At 44.3% G+C, this 19,400-nt stretch overlaps 1 protein-coding gene across 1 annotated transcript in view; it reads right to left on the bottom strand.

The window, feature by feature from the left end:
* The window catches only part of sycp2l (synaptonemal complex protein 2-like), a 374,186-nt gene extending 359,032 nt beyond the window's left edge, over window positions 1-15,154 (bottom strand). The window contains exons 1-4 of the mRNA XM_059652659.1: window positions 15,077-15,154; window positions 13,996-14,212; window positions 9,088-9,167; window positions 6,406-6,489 (exon numbers count right to left, since the gene is read on the bottom strand). Of these exons, the coding sequence (XP_059508642.1) occupies window positions 6,406-6,489; window positions 9,088-9,167; window positions 13,996-14,212; window positions 15,077-15,154 (459 nt within the window). The remainder of the gene's footprint in view (window positions 1-6,405; window positions 6,490-9,087; window positions 9,168-13,995; window positions 14,213-15,076) is intronic.
* Window positions 15,155-19,400: the final 4,246 nt, after the last annotated feature.

The raw sequence follows: 19,400 nt of genomic DNA, 5'->3' as shown, positions 1-19,400 counted from the left end.
TACATTTAATGGGAAGGTCCTGGGGAGTTTTGCCAAACAAAGAGGCCTTGAGGTGCAGGTTCATAGTTCCTTGAAGGTGGAATCACAAGTAGGCAGGGTAGGGAGGGAGGAGTTTGGTACCCTTGCCTTTATTGGTCAGTGCATTCAGTATAGGAGTTGGGTTGTCATGCTGTAGCTGCAGAGGGCATTGATTAGGCAATATTGCATTCAATTCTGGTCTCCCTGCTATAGCAGAGATGTTGTTAAACTTGAAAGGGTGCAGAAAAGATTTACAAGCATGTTGCCAAGGTTGGAGAGTTTGAGCTATAGGGAGAGGCTGAATGGGCTGCAAATACTTTCTCTGTAGTGTTGGAGGTTGCGGGGTGACCTTTTAGAAGTTTATAAAATCATGAGGGGCACGGATAGACGTCATTTTCCGAGGGCATCTGAGTCCAAAACCAGATGGCACGGGTTCAAGGTGCAAGGGGGGACAAAATACAGAAGGGATCTAAAGGGTAACTATTTCATGCAGAGGGTGGTGCGTGTGTGGAATGAGGAAGTGGTGGAGGCTGGTACAATTACACCATTTAAAAGGCATTTGGATGGGTACATGAATATAAAGGGTGCTGGAAAACGGAACTAGACTGATTTATGATTTCTGGTCAGCATGGACAAGTTGGACTGAAGGATCTATTTCTGTCCTATAAAACACTATGACTCTAATCAAAGCATTCTCTTTAAGAATTGGGAAGTTATGCTGGAGCTATGTATCAAATGCCAGTTAAGCCTGCAGCAAGAATACTGTGTGCAGTTTTAGAGTCCACATTTTAGAATGGATATGATAGCACTGGAGAGGGTGCAGAGGAGATTTCCCGGGATGCTGCCTGGGCTGGAGAATCCAGTTATGAAGAGAGATTGGGCAGACTGGAGTTGTTTTCCTTCGAACAGAAAAGGTTGAGAGGAAATGTGATTGAGATGTATAAAGTTATGAGTATAAGAATGGTACACAGAAAGAAACTTTTCCCTTGATAGAGGAATCGATGACCATAGATTTAAGCTAAGGCGCAGAAGGTTCAGAAATGCACGAGTGGTGGGAACTTAAAGCTAACTGCCTCCAAGGGTGGTAGAGGCAGAAATCCTCAACAGTAAGGAGGTATTTACATTTGCAGCTGCAATGCCAAGGCATACATGGCTATGGCCAAGAGATGGAAAATGGGATTAGAATAGCTAGATAATTGATTTTGATCAGTGTAGACTCGATGGGCCAAAGAGTGTTTTATTAAGTCTCCATGACCCGATCTGAAAGGACTGTCAGTGAACAGACGGATCAATTTTTCTTTTTAAAGATATGTTAGTAAGATTCAAGTCTAAATGGCAGATTTTCAATATTTCAATACCAGAAAAACACCAGTTTGACAACAATTTATCATCCATACAAAGTGATTCATTCCAGGAGACGAAGCATCTAGGGAAATGAGTAGGACCAGAAATCAAAAAAAAACCCTGGACCTGGTGAGTGACTTTCTTGGGTTCAAAAAGCAGTGGTCACACAGGTAATATTCATGACCTTGCAGATTGCCTAGATTCTAGAATGGTTCAAATCAATTCAATGTTAAAATAGTAGTAAAATACTGTGATTGAAGAAAACCTGAGAAAAAGTACAAATATTACTAGAAATAGTCAGCAAATCAGGTAGCACCCATGAATAGAGATAAACAGCTAATATCTTCTACCTATGAAGAATGGAGAGGTTGTTGACATTCACCTTTCTGAAAAATGAGGGGAAATCTTGTGTACCCAAATCATGGCAAATTTGTGGTTGAAACATGTGGCCGAAACATTTGGTGATTTTGATGAAGTTGGAGTTCTGTCAGGTTTTTTAGAATTGGGGGAGTTTGCCACAGGCCTAGCAACTTCTCATATCCTATCTAATCAAATTATCTGCATTAATCACTGTCCACATGGTGTCACTCACTCATTCCACCTCATCTTATTCCCAGAACAACCTATCTCCCAGCAGACATCTGCCGCAAGATCGGCGTCACTCGTGCTATTGCCAACTTCAAATGACTGCTGTGCGCCTGGACAAGCATCGACAATCTAGTGCAGCCCCTCACTGGCAATATCAAGGCATAGCAGTTGCAGAACCACACTGCCCACAGCCAGCTCGGGAGAGACATATTCAACTCCATGCTCTCAGTTTAGATGCAGTTTAACAACACCACCACACACGGTGCCTATCCATTGCTACATCCTGCCTGAACATCCCCTCAGCGAGCATTACCCTTTCCCCAATGTTCACTGTCGACTTTCAGCTTATCATTTTTCAGTAGGGGAATCAATCAGACAAATACATATGGGCTTTAACTTACAGAAAAGATAAATGGAAACAGAAACAAAACTAATATCAGCTCAATTTCACCCAAACAATGTAAACCAGATTTCAGCTTCATCTGCAACAAATATTTCACAGACTATGATTGCCTGCTGCTCCCATCTCTCATCTATTGGAAGTGAATGTCACTGGGAAGTCCTGACTGGCTTGAAGCACCAACTCAGCTCAGAACGCAGAGACAACAGCATCATCCTCCTCTTTGAAATCTTCGTCATCCTCCTCCTCCTCAGAAAATTGCTTCCACTCTCCGAATTCCTTGGCATCCAGCACATCATCTCATTGTCTGCTACTCCAATTGTGCACTGCACAGCCTGTCAGGATCATATGACACTGTTGGGAACATACCGGAGGTCCTCCCCCATCCCCACCACCACCGCACCACCGCGCCCCCGCCCCCACACCCCCCCACACCACCCCGCCCCCCCCCGGACCAGTCCAAGTAGTGGAACCGTACCTTCAGCAGCCCTATCCTTTCTTCCGATGTAGCCCCAGCTAAAGCAAATCTACATTGTGTGTCAGCAATGGACTGCGCAACGAGACTGCTTTGTGAGACACCCAGAACCTTAAAACAAGTAGGTATGTGAAAGTACTCCAGAATGTACAGGTCATGGTAAAAGCCAAAGTAGCAGTCAGTAATAGTGATCGTAGATGATTTGAACACAAATTGAACAGAACCCCTTCTTGTTGATAAATTCTGCAGCATTGTGTTGCAGCTTTCTCAGTGCTGCCAATGTATAGCTGACAGCGAACTGGATCTGGGGAAGCCCAGCCGCTAACAAATCTTGCTTGGATCTGGGGAAGCCCAGCCGCTAACAAATCTTGCTGATCAGACAAAAGCACTGACTTCATCACGGGGAACAAACTGAAATGATGTAACCACACACACGGTATTAGTCAGTATCCTGAGGCATTTGGGGCAAATGCATGATTGAGATATCCCACATAGATCACCCATTGCTCCTTGGAAGGTGCCAGTAGGGTAACAGTTTAGCACAGCAGTAACCTTCACAGCCACCAGGAGAGGACAGTCCCACTCTTGCCAACTTCAGGGCACACTCCAGCATCTGGCACAGCTCCATTAATGCATTCCAGAACATATAAAGCCTGTGTCAACAGTACACTTTACTCATCTGTAGGAAATACAGCCAGGACTGGAAAGCTTTGGGACACCTGCACACACCACACATCCTCAGGAGCTCTGTGGCTGCACATTCTCTGAGCTGGGTGCTCCTCATCCACTAGAAGAGCCTACTGCTGGAGGCTGGTCCTCCAGTAATTAACTTTGCCTTCTTAGATAGGCAACCACAGCAACCAACATACCACCAGCAGAGCCCGTGACTCTTCCACAAAGGGCTTAAATTAGTAGGAGTGAACGAGTTTCTTCGATCTTCAACGATCATCAATAGTATATCTTGCAGATGAGGCTGAGAACATATCACTATAGAAACATGTTGCACCCATATAACAAAGACACATGTACCCATTAAACATCCAGATTCAGACTCAGCAAGTGCAGCAAAATGGTGAAGGTGCCAGACATTTGGTGAAGTGATCAGCCATCGGTAGAGAATGCCTGCAGCATTCCAACACTGCTTATCCTAGATCCACATCAGATGCTTAACATCTCAGTGCATGCATTATAGACCATTGTGATGGTAACAAGGAAGCAAAGTTCTGGCTCTCATGGGAACTTCAAAAGTAGGTTAAACAATGACTGACTTTCAGAAGCACTGGCTTTGTGTAGCATCACTGCCACTGATGTACACAGTACTGAGATGGCCAAGTTGAAAATGCAATCACCAATGGCATATAGTAAATTGCCTTTCAACAACATCTGACCTCTAAACACCCTCACACAACATGTGTAACAAATGAGCATTGACGAGATTGCAGGTTAAACGTAGCTTTACGTTGTAAACAGCTGCTTCATGTGTTTGTGCAACAATGTCATGACATCCTCAAATATTCTGGCTGCAATCTCCTTGCTGACCCTAGACAAATCACCCAACACGCTTGCATAATTGATGGGTAGACATTCAGTAACGTATTTGTCACAGCTCTGACCAACTTCAAACACCCACAGACATGACTGACCACTCCACTGTCTGCTGTCTCTGCGGCTTGCCAATTTATATGCAATTCCCTGATTGCTGGTGCCGACCCGACAGAACTAATCGCTCAGTATGCCCCAGAGTAGTCGGACAGTACTCCTGACCATGAGCATTCCAAGCAAACAATGCCACAATGCTCATGATTGGAAGATGCTGGATGCCAATTTCCATCGACAAGTGGTGCATGAAGCTTATACCCATGGATCATTCCCTGAGATGCCTTTTGGTCACAGGCAAAGGAAGCTGTGTGGAATAACTAACGAGCTGAGTCTGCCAGGTACCTCCTCTGGTTTCCTAATGCCTAGCTTGTTTGGTAAAATCAAAACTGAATATTAATAAGGCAAGTTGTACTGTCAACAAAGTGGGTGGCACGGTGGCTCAGTGGTTAGCACTACAGCCTCACAGACCAGGGACCCGGGTTGGATTCCAGCCTTGGGCAACCATCTGTATGGAGTTGGCACGTTCTCCCATGTCTGCGTGGGTTTCCTCCCATAGTCCAAAGATGTGCAGGTTAGGTGGCTTGGCCATGCTAAAATTGCCAGTAGTGTTTAGGGGTGTGTGGGTTATAGGTGGGTGGGATGCTTCAAGGGGCGGTGTGGACTTGTTGGGCCAAAGGGACTGTTTCCTCACTGTAGGGATTTTAATCTAAAAAAAAGCATTTAACAAGCAATAATCCCCTTAATTGGAAAGTCACCAATCCCTAATAAGAAACCTATTACACCTGTCACTAAAAAAAGAAAAAATGGAGCATTCTGCCACACATCTCACAATGACGTGCATTGCTCAGAACTCTTAAGATTCTATCTGCTGTTCCTATTACCTGACAACAAAACGTCAAAGAGACACAAATATGACAATTTAGTAGGAGATACATTTGGGAAAGTGAGGTGGAACTTTCTTTTCAAACAGCAACTGGAACTCATTATCTACGGCGGTAGTGGAATTGGAGATGGTCATTGATTCAATGAGAAATTGGATTGGCAGTTGGAAGTAAACCTGACTGTTACAAAGACAATAGGAATAGTAGGAACTGCCCATGCTGGAGAATCTGAGATAACACAGTGTGAAGCTAGATGAACACAGCAGGCTAAGTAGCATCAGAGGAGCAGGAAAGCCTGATGTTTCGGGTCGGGACCTTTCTTCAGAAGAAGGGTCCCAACCCGAAAAGTCAAGTTTTCCTTGACTGTTAGAAAGACAGGTTAGCAGATTGGGATGAACTAGATTGCTGTTTAGGCATCTGACATGGACTCCGTTGGCTGAATGGCCTCCCCCTAGGTTGTTATAAGGCTATAAATGAAAAATCATGATAAATTATTTCTTTTAAATCTAAACTTATTTTTGTCAACTAAAGAGAGAGAGATGGGGTAAAGGCGGATATACAGAGTTATATACCAGCCAACATTTTCTGCCCTGTTATTCCTCTATATTCATTCAAATTCCTGTTTTTTATGAACTGAGATCATTCCGCATTACTGGCTTTACGCTCATCTTATATTATCTGATCTACAAATCTCCGTTTTTCAATTAAGACCATGTTTTCCAAAGATTAATTACAGTGCAATAGTGCCTCAGTAAAATTGCATATCCCTGGATTGCTATGGGTAGTTTAGCATGGCCAGTCCACCTTAAGTCCACATCCTTGGACCATGAGAGGAAACTGGAGCACCTGGAGGAAACCTATGCAGACACCAGGAGAATATTCGAAGGGCGGAATTGAATCCAGGTCCCTAGTGTTTGTTGCGCAGCAGAGCTAACCACTGAGCCACTGTGCCATCCCCAAAAGAGAAGTGAGTCATCCTCATCTGCGAGAGACCACTGATGATGATGATCTACTGTGTTGATTAATTTTATATCATGCTGTAAGAAATGGCAGGAATGAATTAGTTTGCAGTGCCTGAAGATCCTCCTATAAACACTTACCATTAAAGCATCAAAGAAGTCTTCAGCAAAGTTTATCAGTGCTTCATTCTTTTCTTTCCCTCCAGTTTTCCAGATCTTTCTCGCCTTTTCAAACCATGAGACCATGTAAAAAGAAAAACCAACAAAAATTATGTACTCTGATTACATATGTAAAAACTTCTCTTCATTTCATAGAGGGCACAGCTTTAAGCTTTTTACTACAAGAAGGAATGATGTGGAGGTGCTAGTACTGGACTGAGGCAGACAAGGTCAGAAGTCACACGGCACCAGGTTATAGTCCAACAGGTTTATTTGAAATCACAAGCTTTCATAGCGCTGGTCCTTCATTAGGTGAAGCGGAGGGAAGTACACAGACACAGAGTTTATAGGCAGAGAGGTCGAAATGTAGTACAGATGGTGTGAATGGACTGTTGACAGGCTGAATAACAAGTGAATGGGTGACCTGTGATTCCAATCAACAGAGGCAGAGAGATAATTACAAAAAATTAAAAATAAGATGGTGCTGAAGTCAAACCAAATTGTTGGAATAACAAGGATCTAACCAAAGTAAGTAATCCAATACTGTACAAACTAATTAAAATAGAGAGATCACAACAAGTTATCAAGGTGATGGTATCAAAACAGAACAGAGAGGAAGATTTAACTCATACGGAAGAGTACAGAAGAATACAGAAGAGGATGGCAGGTTTAGAAGCACAACATGAACTCAGGACCACGGTTGAAGCCGTCTTCATGGGTAAAGAACTTAGCTATTGGTTTTTCCATTACATAGAACATAGAACATAGAACAGTACAGCACAGAACAGGCCCTTCAGCCCACAATGTTGTGCCGACCATTGATCCTCATGGATGCACCCTCAAATTTCTGTGACCATATGCATGTCCAGCAGTCTCTTAAATGACCCCAATGACCTTGCTTCCACAACTGCTGCTGGCAACGCATTCCATGTTCTCACAACTCTCTGCGTAAAGAACCTGCCTCTGACATCCCCTCTATACTTTCCACCAACCAGCTTAAAACTATGACCCCTCGTGCTAGCCATTTCTGCCCTGGGAAATAGTCTCTGGCTATCGACTCTATCTATGCCTCTCATTATCTTGTATACCTCAATTAGGTCCCCTCTCCTCCTCCTTTTCTCCAATGAAAAGAGACCGAGCTCAGTCAACCTCTCTTCATAAGATAAGCCCTCCAGTCCAGGCAGCATCCTGGTAAACCTCCTCTGAACCCTCTCCAAAGCATCCACATCTTTCCTATAATACGGCGACCAGAACTGGACGCAGTATTCCAAGTGCGGTCTAACCAAAGTTTTATAGAGCTGCAACAAGATCTCACGACTCTTAAACTCAATCCCCCTGTTAATGAAAGCCAAAACACCATATGCTTTCTTAACAACCCTGTCCACTTGGGTGGCCATTTTAAGGGATCTATGTATCTGCACACCAAGATCCCTCTGTTCCTCCACGCTGCCAAGAATCCTATCCTTAATCCTGTACTCAGCTTTCAAATTCGACCTTCCAAAATGCATCACCTCGCATTTATCCAGGTTGAACTCCATCTGCCACCTCTCAGCCCATCTCTGCATCCTGTCAATGTTCCATTGTTCTGTATCTTGAAGGCCACCCTGGAGGATGCTTATGCGAAGATCGGAGGCTGAATGTCCTTGACCTCTGAACAGTTCCCTGACTGGGAGGGAACATTACTGTCTGGTGAATGTTGCACAGCATCTATTCATCTGCTGTTGTAGCATCTGCATAGTCTCGCCAATAACATCAGGATTCAGGCTTCCTTGTCCGCAGCATATGAGGTACACAACACTGGCCGAATCATGTTAGTACCTGCCATGTACATAGTGGGTGGGGTTCCCATGTGTGATGGCAGCATCTATGTTGATGATCTGGCATGTCTTGTAGAGGTTGCAATGGCAGGGTTGTCTGATGTTGTGGTCACTGTTGTCCTGAAGGCTGGGTACTCTGCTGCAAACAATGGTCTGTTTAAGGTTTGGTAGTTGTTTCAACGCAAGAAATGGAGGCGTAAGGATGACCCTGGCAAGGCACTCATTATCATTGATGACATGTTGAAGTCTGTGAAGAACATAACGTAGTTTCTCCGCATCATATCCCATTCTTATGTGGCATCTTTCTCTTTTGTCCTTGTTTGAATCCAATCCAGGGAATATCCTACTAAATCTCTTTTGCACCCTCTCTAAGAATTTGCAGGTGGTGGCACTCCCATGTATCTGCTGGCCTTGTCCTTCTAGATGGGAAGTGGTCATAGGTTTGGATGTGGTGTCCAAGGATCTTCAGTGAATTGGTGCACTCCATGTCAACAACATCCACTGCTCTACAATCATTGATCAGTATGTCACCTCCTCAAAAAATTCAATTAAGGTAGTAAGACAGAACCTACCCTGCAGAAAGTCACGCTGACTGTCCCTAATTAGGCTATGCCTTTACAAATGCACATAAATCCTATCTAATTCTCTCCAATAGCTTCCCAAACACCAATGTGAGACTCAGCAGTCTATCGTTTCCTGGATTATCGCCATTTCCTTTCTTGAGCATCAACTACTCACTCACCAGTCCTCCAGGACCTCTCCAGTGGCTATAGCAAGGTTACAAAGACATTGGACAATGCCCCAGCAATCTCTTCTCTTGCCTCTCTCAAAAACCTGGGGTAGGTACCATTGGGCCCTTCATGCTCTTCAACAGACTCAACATCACTTCTTTCTTGAACTCAAGATGCCCTAGCATACTAGCGTGCTCTACACAAATCTCACAATCCTAAGCGTCCTTCTCTTGGGTACCACTGCAAAATACTCATGAAGGATCTCATTGATATCCTCTGCCTCCAAGCACAACTTTCTGCCTTTATCCTTGGGTTCTCCCTAGTTATCCTCTTGTTTTTAATATATTTGTAGAATGGCTTGAGATTCTCTTTAACCCTACCTGCCAAGGTCATTTCATGGTCCCTTCTTGCTCTCCCAAAACCCAAATGGATTCTTTCTGGCTTTCTTTATATTCCTCACGTGCGCTATACGAATTTAGCTTCCTAAATGTTACATATGCTTATTTTTCCCTTTTGACTAAATTCACAAACTCCCTTGTTATCTGAAGGTCCTTTACCTTGCCATCCTTGCTCTTCCTCCTTACTGGAACATGCCAGTCCTGAACTCTCATCAGCAGGTCTTTAAACAATTCCCTCAAGTCTAATGTGCACTTGCATGACAACAGCTGTTCCCGAATACTTTTCTCTTGCTCTTGCCCAATTCTGACGTAGTTGCCCTCCCCAACTTATCAGAATATAGAACATTAAACATTACAGCACAGTACAGGCCCTTCGGCCCTCGATGTTGTGCCGACCTTTCATACCGATCTCAAGCCCATCTAACCTACACTATTACATGTATGTCCATATGCTTATCCAATGACGACTTAAATGTACCTAAAATTGGCAAATCTACAACCGTTACAGGCAAAGCGTTCCATTCCCTTACTACTCTCTGAGTAAAGAAACCACCTCTGACATCTGTCCTATATCTTTCACCCCTCAATTTAAAGCTATGCCCCCTCGTGCTCGCCGTCACCATCCTAGGAAAAAGGCTCTCCCTCTCCACCCTATCTAACCCTCTGATTATTTTATATATCTCAACTAAGTCACCTCTTAACCTTCTTCTCTCCAATGAAAACAGCCTCAAGTTCCTCAGCCTTTCCTCGTAAGACCTTCCCTCTATACCAGGCAACATCCTAGTAAATCTCCTCTACACCCTTTCCAAAGCTTCCACATCCTTCTTATAATGCGGTGACCAGAACTGTACGCATACTCCAAGTGCGGCCGCACCAGAGGTTTGGATAGCTGCAGCATAACCTCTTGGTTCCGGAACTCGATCCCTCTAATAATAAAAGCTGAAACTCTGTATGCCTTCTTAACAGCCCTGTCAACCTGGGTGACAACTTTCAAGGATGTGTGTACATGGACACCGAGATCTCTCTGCTCATCTACACGACCAAGAATCTTATCATTAGCCCAGTACTTTGCCTTCCAGCTACTCCTACCAAAGTGCGTACACCTCACACTTGTCCGCATTAAACTCCATTTGCCACCTCTCAGCCCAGCTCTGCAACTTATCTATGTCTCTCTGCAACCTACAGCATCCTTCGTCACTATCCACAACTCCACCGACCTTAATGTCGTCTACAAATTTACGAGCCCATCCTTCTACGCCCTCATCTAGGTCATTTATAAAAATGACAAACAGCAGTGGACCTAACACCGACCCTTGCGGTGCACCACTAGTAACTGGTCTCCAGAATTAACATTTCCCATCAACTACCACCCTCTGTCTTCTTTCAGCAAGCCAATTTCCGATCCAAACTGCTATATCTCCCACAATTCCATTCCTCCGCATTTTGTACAATAGACTACTGTGGGGAACCTTACTGAACGCCTTGCTGAAATCTATATACACCACATCAACCGGTTTACTCTCATCTACCGGTTTGGTCACCTTCTCAAAGAACTCAATAAGGTTTGTGAGGCACGACCTTGCCTTCACAAAACCGTGCTGACTATCCCTCATCAATTTATTCTTTTCTAGATGATTATAAATCCTATCCCTTATAACCTTTCCAACACTTTACCAACAACTGAGGTAAGGCTCACTGATCTATAATTACCAGGGTTGTCTCTACTCCCCTTCTTGAACAGGGGAACCACATGTGCTATCCTCCAGTCGTCTGGCACTATTCCCGTAGACAATGACGAGTTAAAGATCAATGCCAAAGGCTCGGCAATCTCCTCCCTGGCTTCCCAGAGGATCCTAGGATAAATCCCAATTGGCCCAGGGGACTTATCTATCTGCACCCTCTGTAGGATTTCTAAATACCTCTTCCTTGTGAACCTCAATCCCACATAGTCTTGTCGCCTGTATCTCAGTATTCTTCTTGACAACATTGTCATTTTCTAGAGTGAATACCGTTGAAAAATATTCATTTAGCGCTTCCCCATCTCCTCTGACTCCACACACAACTTACCACTGCTATCCTTGATTGGGCCTAATCTTACTCTCGTCATTCTTTTATTCCTGAAATACCTATAGAAAGCCTTAGGGTTTACCCTGATCCTATCCGCCAACAACTTCTCATGTCTCCTCCTGGCTCTTCTGAGCTCTCTCTTTCAGTCTTTCCTGACTACCTCGTAGCCCTCAGGCGCCCTAACTCAGCCTTCACATCTCATCCTAACATAAGCCTTCTTCTTCCTCCTGACCAGAGAATCCACCTCCTTTGTAAACCACGGCTCCCACGCTCTGCAGCTTCCTCCCTGCCTGACAGCTACTTACTTATCTAGGACACACAGGAGCTTTTCCTTGAATAAGCTCCACATTTCTAATGTGCCCATCCTCTGCAGTTTCCTTCCCCATCCTATGCTCCCTAAATCTTGCCTAATCTCATCCTAATTGCCTTTTCCCCCAGCTATAACTCTTGCCAGTGGTATACACCTATCCCTTTCCATCACTAAAGTAAACATAACAGAATTGTGATCGCTATCACCAAAGTGCTCACCTACTTCCAAATCTAACACCTGGCCGGACTCATTACCCAGTACCAAATCTAATGTGGCTTCGCCCCTTGTTGGCCTATCTACATACTGTGTCAGGAAGCCCTCCTGCACACACTGGACAAAAACTGACCCATCTATAGTACTCAAACTATAGTGTTCCCAGTCAATATTTGGAAAGTTGAAGTCCCTCATGACAACTACCCTGTCTCTCTCACTCCTAGCGAGAATCATCTTTGCTATCCTTTCCTCTATATATCTGGAACTATTCCGAGGCCTATAGAAAACTCCCAACAGGGTGACCTCTCCTTTCCTGTTTCTAACTTCAACCCAAACTACCTCAGTTGACGAGTCCCCAAACATCCTTACTGCAACTGTAATACTGTCCTTCACCAACAATGCCACACCTCCCCCTCTTTTACCATCTTCTCTGTTCTTATTCAAACATCTAAATCCCGGAACCTGCAACAACCATTCCTGTCCCTGCTCTATCCATGTCTCCGAAATGGCCACAACATCGAAGTCCCAGGTACCGACCCATGCTGCAAGTTCACCCACCTTATTCCGGACGCTCCTGGCATTGAAGTAGACACACTTCAAACCAACTTCTTGCTTGCCGGTGCCATCTTGCGTCCCTGAAACTTTATTTCAGACCTCCCTACTCTCAACCTTTTGTCTACTCAAACTACAATTTTGGTTCCCATCCCCCTGCTGAATTAGTTTAAACCCACACGAATAGCCTTAGCAAATTTCCCCCCCAGGATATCGGTACCCCTCTGGTTCAGGTGAAGACCATCTTGCTTGTAGAGGTCCCACCTACCCCAGAAAGAGCCCCAATTATCCAAGAATCCAAAACCCTCCCTCCTGCACCATCCATGTTCACGTGTTCAACTCTTCTCTCTCCCTATTCTTCGCCTCACTAGCACGTGGCACGGGCAACAAATCAGAGACAACAACTCTGTTCGTCCTAGCTCTCAGCTTCCATCCTAGCTCCCTGAATTTCTGCCTTAAATCCCCCTCTCTCTTCCTACCTATGTTGTTGGTGCCAATGTGGACAACAACTTGGGGTTACTCCCCCTCCCCTTTAAGGATCCCAAAAACAAAATCAGAGACATCAGGCACCCTGGCACCTGGGAGGCAACACACCAACCGTGAGTCTCTCTCGTCCGCACAGAACTTCCTATCTGTGCCCCTAACTATGGAGTCCCCAATGACTACTGCTCTGCTCTTCTTCCCCCTTCCCTTCTGAGCAGCAGGTACAGACTCTGTGCCAGAGACCTGTGCCCCACTGCTTTCCCCTGGTAAGTTCCCCCCCCCCCCCCCCCCCCCCCCGCCCCCCGCCGCCTCAACAGTATCCAAAACGGTATATTTATTGTTGAGGGGAATGGCCACAGAGGATCCCTGCACTGCCTGCCGGTTCCCCTTCCATCCCCTGACCGTAATCCATCTGCCTTTTTCTTGTACCTGAGGAGTGACTACCTCCCTGTAACTCCTCTCAATAACCCCCTCTGCCTCCCGAATGATCTGAAGTTCATCTAGCTCCAGCTCCGGTTCCCTAACGTGGTTTTCAAGGAGCTGGAGTTGGGTGCACTTCCCGCACTTGCAGTCAACAGGGACACTAGTGGTGACCCTTACCTCCACATTCTGCAGCAGGAACATTCAACTGCCCTGACCTCCGTTCCCATTATTTTAAATTCCCAAGACTGTTAAAAAACAAAGAATAAAAAATAAACTTGTTATCTTACCAATCAGGCACACAGAACCTTTTTTTTTGGTTAGAGGAGGAGGATGGGTGGGAGACACTACCCGATTAGTGTTTCGGCCAACGCAACCACACAAATATATTACCTCACTTACTCACCAGTCCCGTGTCCGCTCCTGCTCAGCGTACCTCTGCATATTCACGAGTTTATAAATTCAATAACAGCGACTCACCGGCTTCCCGACAGGCTCCTGCTCGCGCTGCTGCTCAACCAGAAATGGAAGGCACCGACACTCAAGGTAAGCTTTTTATAAATTCGAAAACAGTGACTCACCGGCTTCCCAACAGGCTCCTGCTACAAGCTCCCGCTCGCACTGCTGCTCAACCTTCCTGCAAGGTCCTGACTTATCCTTATTCATAGCTATCCTATAGCCGAAGGAGTTGTGTTCAGTGTTTGCAAAATGCTCTCCCACTGAAAGGTTAGTTAGCTGGCCAGGCTCATTAGCCAACACATGTGGTACGGCCCCTCCTCTCGTTAGGCTATTCATATACTGTTTCAAGAAACTCACTTGGACGTACTTAACAAATTCTGTCCCAACTAAGCCTCTTGATCTAAGCGAGTCCCAGTCAATATTGGTGCAGTTAAAGTAACCCACTGTGAAACTCTTTTTTTTATATCTTTCCATAATCTGCCTACATATTTGTTACCGAATGTCTCAGCAGCTGTTGGGGGCTTATAACACAACCCTATCAGAGTGACTGCACTCATCTTATGTTTGAGCTCTACCTACATTGCCTCTGGATGAGCTTTCCAGTATATCCTCTCTGAGTGAAGACCTGATATTCTCCCTGATTAGTAATGCAATTCCTTCACCTCTATTACATTCTTCTCTGTCTCATTCTGGAGCACAAGTCTCCAGTTCTATTGCTGGAACGTTATTTAACTGTTTCTTGATATCATGAATCGAACTGCCTGAAAACTAGCATGCGATGTCGGGACCACTGGAGGAGACAAAGATGGAGAAAGCACGTGGTATTTCTGGTTGAAGACTGCTGTGAATGACTCCGTCTTAGCTTTTGCACTGATTTGTTAGGGTGGTGCATCATTGAGGATGGGGATATTTGTGGAACTTCCCACTCCACTAAGTTGTTTTTATTGCCCATCACCATTCATCACTGGGTGTGGCAACACTGCAGAGCTTAGACTCTGATCTGTTGGTTGTGGGATCACTTACCTCTATCACTTGCTGCTTATGTTGCTTGGCACACAATCAGTCCTGTTTTGTAACTTCACACATTGACATCTAACTTTTAGATATGTCTGGTGTTGCACTTGACATGTGCTCCAGCAGTGTCCAGTGAGCCAGGGTTCATCCCTGGCTTGAAGGTAATGGTCGAGTGGGGGATATGCTAACCATGAGGTTGTCAATCGTGCCGGAGTATATTTCTGCTGCTGTTGATGGCCCACAGTGCCTCATGATGCCCAGACGCATCGCTATATCTATTCCAAGTCTATCCCATTTAGTACAGTGATAGTGCCACACAACACGATGAAGGGTGTTTTCAATGTGAAGGCGGACTTCATCTCCACAAGGGCTGTGCAGTGATCTCTCTTACAGACATTGTCACGGACAGACGCGTCTGCAACAGGCAGTTCTGTAAGGTAGTGAAGGCAAGAATGTGTTTCCCTCTCGTTCGTTGCCACACCACAGGTGGCAGACCTAATCTAAAAGAGGTCTTTAAGGAGGGATTGTCCAGGGAAGCTTCAACATTGACTCCAGATGCTGTGATGCCTCAAAGGCAATCCTGCTAACTACCACATATCATCCTCCCTTGGCTAATGATTAGCACTCCATGTTGAACAACACTACTGAGAGTGGCAAGGACAAAAAGTGTACTCTGGGTGAGGGATTACAATACTCACCATCAAGAGTGCTTCAGTAGCAGCACTACTGAATGGGCTTCTCAGTTCCAGAGTCAATGTTGAAGCTTCCCTGGACAATCCCTCCCAACTATGTACCACTAGACCATCATCTCTGTTGGTTCTATCCTTCATTAGGACATGATCTTATCAAGAGATTGTGATTGTGGCAGCTGGGACATTGCAACTTATGATTCCATGGATATGACTAGACCAGGCTGTTGCTTGAATAATCTAAGAGTCGGCTCGTCGCATTTTGGCACTAATTCCCAGATGTTGGTAAAGGTGAACTTTGCAGGGTAAGCAATGTTGTCTTTTCCCATGCTTAGGTCATTAACTGATGGTCTATTCAGTTTGGTTTCTTTATTGAGGCTTTGCGACAACTGACACAACCTTTCTGAAGAAGGGTGAGGACCAGAAATGCTAGCTTTCCTGTTCCTCTGATGCTGCTTGGCCTGCTGTCTTCATCCAGCTCTACACCTTGTTATCTAAGATACAACTAAGTGTTTGTTGGGCCATTTCAGAGGGCAGTTGAGTGTCAACCACATTGCTGGGTCTGATGTCACATGTAGGTCAGACCAGGTAAGGATGCTGAAGAACATTAGTGAAACAGATGGGCTTTTCCAATACCCTTGACGATTTAGCTCAGATGGGTAGATGGCTGGTTTGCAATAATGATGCCAATAGCATGGATTCAATTGCCACATCAACTGAGGTTACCAGAAAAGTTCTGCCTTCTCAACCTCGCCCCCTCACCTGAGGCAGAATGACACTCAGGTTCAGCCACCACAAGTCATGTCTCTCTCTATGTCTGTCTGTCGGTGTCTCTCTCTATGTCTGTCTGTTGGTCTCTCTCTCTCTAGGTTTGTCTCTCTCTCTTTCTGTATGTCTGGCTGTGTCTCTCTACTGACAGACCAAACCCACGGTCTGCTCAGGCTGTGGAATTTAATGGAGAAAATGGAGATGATACATTTTGGCAGAGGTGCAGAAAGAGACAATTTTCTGGCACGTGCAGTTACCTAATACACCTCAATCTCTGGAAGTGTTGCACATGTTGATGGAATAGGCAGCAAAGCATGGATGATCTTGGACTTCATAAATAAAAACATTGAGCACAAAAATAGCAGTTTCCGAACTTTTTACAAGGCTTTAGTTAGCCTAGAATACTGTACCCAATTCATGATACCATACTTTAAAGAAGAAGTTAAAAAAGATTACCGGAATGATTTCAGAGATGATGTATTTTAGTTATAAGCAGTTTTCCTTCAAACATTTTTACAGCTTCATAGTCTTCTGAAACCTCATAACTGGAAGTCACTGCTGAGAGAAGCATGCTAACACCAATCGTCATGCATGAAACATCAGAGCAACTGCACATATGCACTCATACAGCTCAGAGAGAACACGGGTTGCAAGGTCAGGTTGGAGAAGCCAAGGTTGTTCTCCTTGTAACAAAGGTTACTTGATATAAGGGTACAAGATTTTGATAGGTATAGGTATAGGTGAAAGGGGAAAGATTTAAGAAGGGCCTGATGGGCAACTTCTTCAGGGAGAGAATGGTGTGCATATGGAATGGGCTGCCAGAGAAAGTGGTACAGGTAGGTACAATAGCAACATTTAAAAAACATTTGCATTGGTAAACAACAGTGGGAATCAAGATTTTTTGAAGGATCACAGACACCTGGGCCCAGAGTGACCAAGTACGGGAATTCAACATTCAGAGTTATTCGATTTTCAGGAAATATAGACAGGAAGGAAAGAGAGGTGGAGTAGTGTTGCTGCTTAAGAAGGAGATTGCACAATAGTAAGGGAGGACATTAGGCTGGAGGATTGGAATCTGTATGGGTGAAAGTGCGGAACACCAAAGAGAAAAAGACGTTAGTGGGAGTTGTGTACAGGCCACGTAACTGTGGTTGTGATGTTGGGGACTGTAACAACAGGAAATTAGAGATGCATGCAGTAAGCGTACAGCAGTTATTATGGGTGACTTCAATCTACAAATTGATTGGACTAACAAATCTGGTAGCATTGCAATGGAGGAGTATTTCCTAGAATGTATGAGGCATGGTTTCCTTGTCCAATATGTCGACGAACCAACTAGAGAGCAAGCCATCCTAGACTGCATATTATGTAATGACAGAGGGTTAATGAGCAATCTTGCGGTGTGAGATCTTTTGGGTAAGAGTGACCATAAAATGGCACATTAATGGTTTACGAAGGTGGAGACTGACACAGTCAAATCTGAGACTTGGATCCTGATCTTAAAAAGGTTTACTTTGATCGGATGAGGCATGCACTGGCTTAGATAAGCTGGCCAAGGATACTTAAGGGGTTGATGGTGGATAGAGAACATTTAAAGCACACATGGATAAACTTCAACAATTGTGTATTCCTGTCTATCGTAAGAGTGAAACAGGTAAGGTGGCTCAACCATGGCTAACAAGGGAAATCAGGGTTAGTGTTACAGCCAAAGGGGAAGCATATACATTGGCCAGTTAAAGCAGCAAACATGAAGACTGAGAGAAATTTAAAATTTAACAGAAGGACAAAGGGTTTAATTTACAAAGGGAAAAAAGAATATGAAAGTAAGATTACAGAAAACAGAAAAACTGACTTCAAAACCTTCTAAAGCTTTGAGAAGGGAAAAAGAATGATGAGGACAAATGTAGGTCCCCTTGCAGTTAGTGGACAAAGGGGGAGCTGGGCATGGCCCTTATGGCTAAAGGGATCAAGGGGTATGGACAGCAAGTGGGAATGGGATAGTGAAACTGCATTATCAGCCATGACTATACTGAATGGTGGTGCAGACTCGAAGGACCAAATGGCCTAATCCTGCACGTCTTTTCTATGGTTCCACAATGGATATGTCAACTAGATTTCCAGAGGCAATTCCAACACACAATGTCATAGCTAAAAGGATTGTGGAAGAGTTACTCAATTTTTTACTAGATATGAACTACTTACAGAAATACAGTCAGATCCAAGTTCAAATTTTACATCAAGTTATTCAAGGAAGTTACGGATAGCTGAGGAATAAAGCAATTTTAATCAACAGTGCACCATCCAGAATTGCAAGGAGCATCAGAACATTAGTATCAAACTTTGAAGGTCGTGCTGAGGGCTTAAAGTCACCACTATCCTGAGCAGTTGGCAACAGGAATTCTATATGTACTTTTTGCAGTAAGGGATGCATCTAATAAATCAACTAAATTCAATCTCTTTGAGCTAGTTTTGGACACGGGGTGACAGGACCACATTTAGTTCAGAGACTATATTTGGATTATGGGTCAAATTTTAAGGAGAAATTAAATAAGAGTTGGCCAGACAGCAGATGAAAGAGTCACAGCATGTGATGAAACAGCTGGACTTACTCAAAGGTCACAGGTAGGTATCTTTATCTGAAGGAAACTTCAGTTTTCAAGACACCAAATGGACTTTACCAGTTTAAAGTTATACCATTTGGTATGAAAAATGCACCAGCTATATTTGAAAGATGAACCAATAAAGTTATTTTGGGATTACCCAATTTTGTGGCATACAGGCACAATCTGGTCATTTTTAATCACGCACTGAAAAAAACATTTGCTGCATCAAATGAAATTGATCAACTTCAGAAGGCAGGCTTAGTGATAAACCAGGCTAAGGGTGTGCTCACAAAAGCTGAAGTCACATTCCTGGGCCATATCGCTGAACATGGCCAAGTGACGCCACAGGATGTGAAAACAGAAGTTATTGAGAAGCTTCCCACACAATCGTCAAAGAGAGAAGTACTACAATTCTGGGGACTAAGTAGAATTTATCAAAAGTTCATATTGAAT

This window comes from Stegostoma tigrinum, chromosome 19, assembly GCF_030684315.1.
Source record: "Stegostoma tigrinum isolate sSteTig4 chromosome 19, sSteTig4.hap1, whole genome shotgun sequence".
Taxonomy (NCBI): domain Eukaryota; kingdom Metazoa; phylum Chordata; class Chondrichthyes; order Orectolobiformes; family Stegostomatidae; genus Stegostoma; species Stegostoma tigrinum.
The sequence above is the reverse complement of the archived record's forward strand: the minus strand, read 5'-3'. Positions and strand labels throughout refer to the sequence as shown.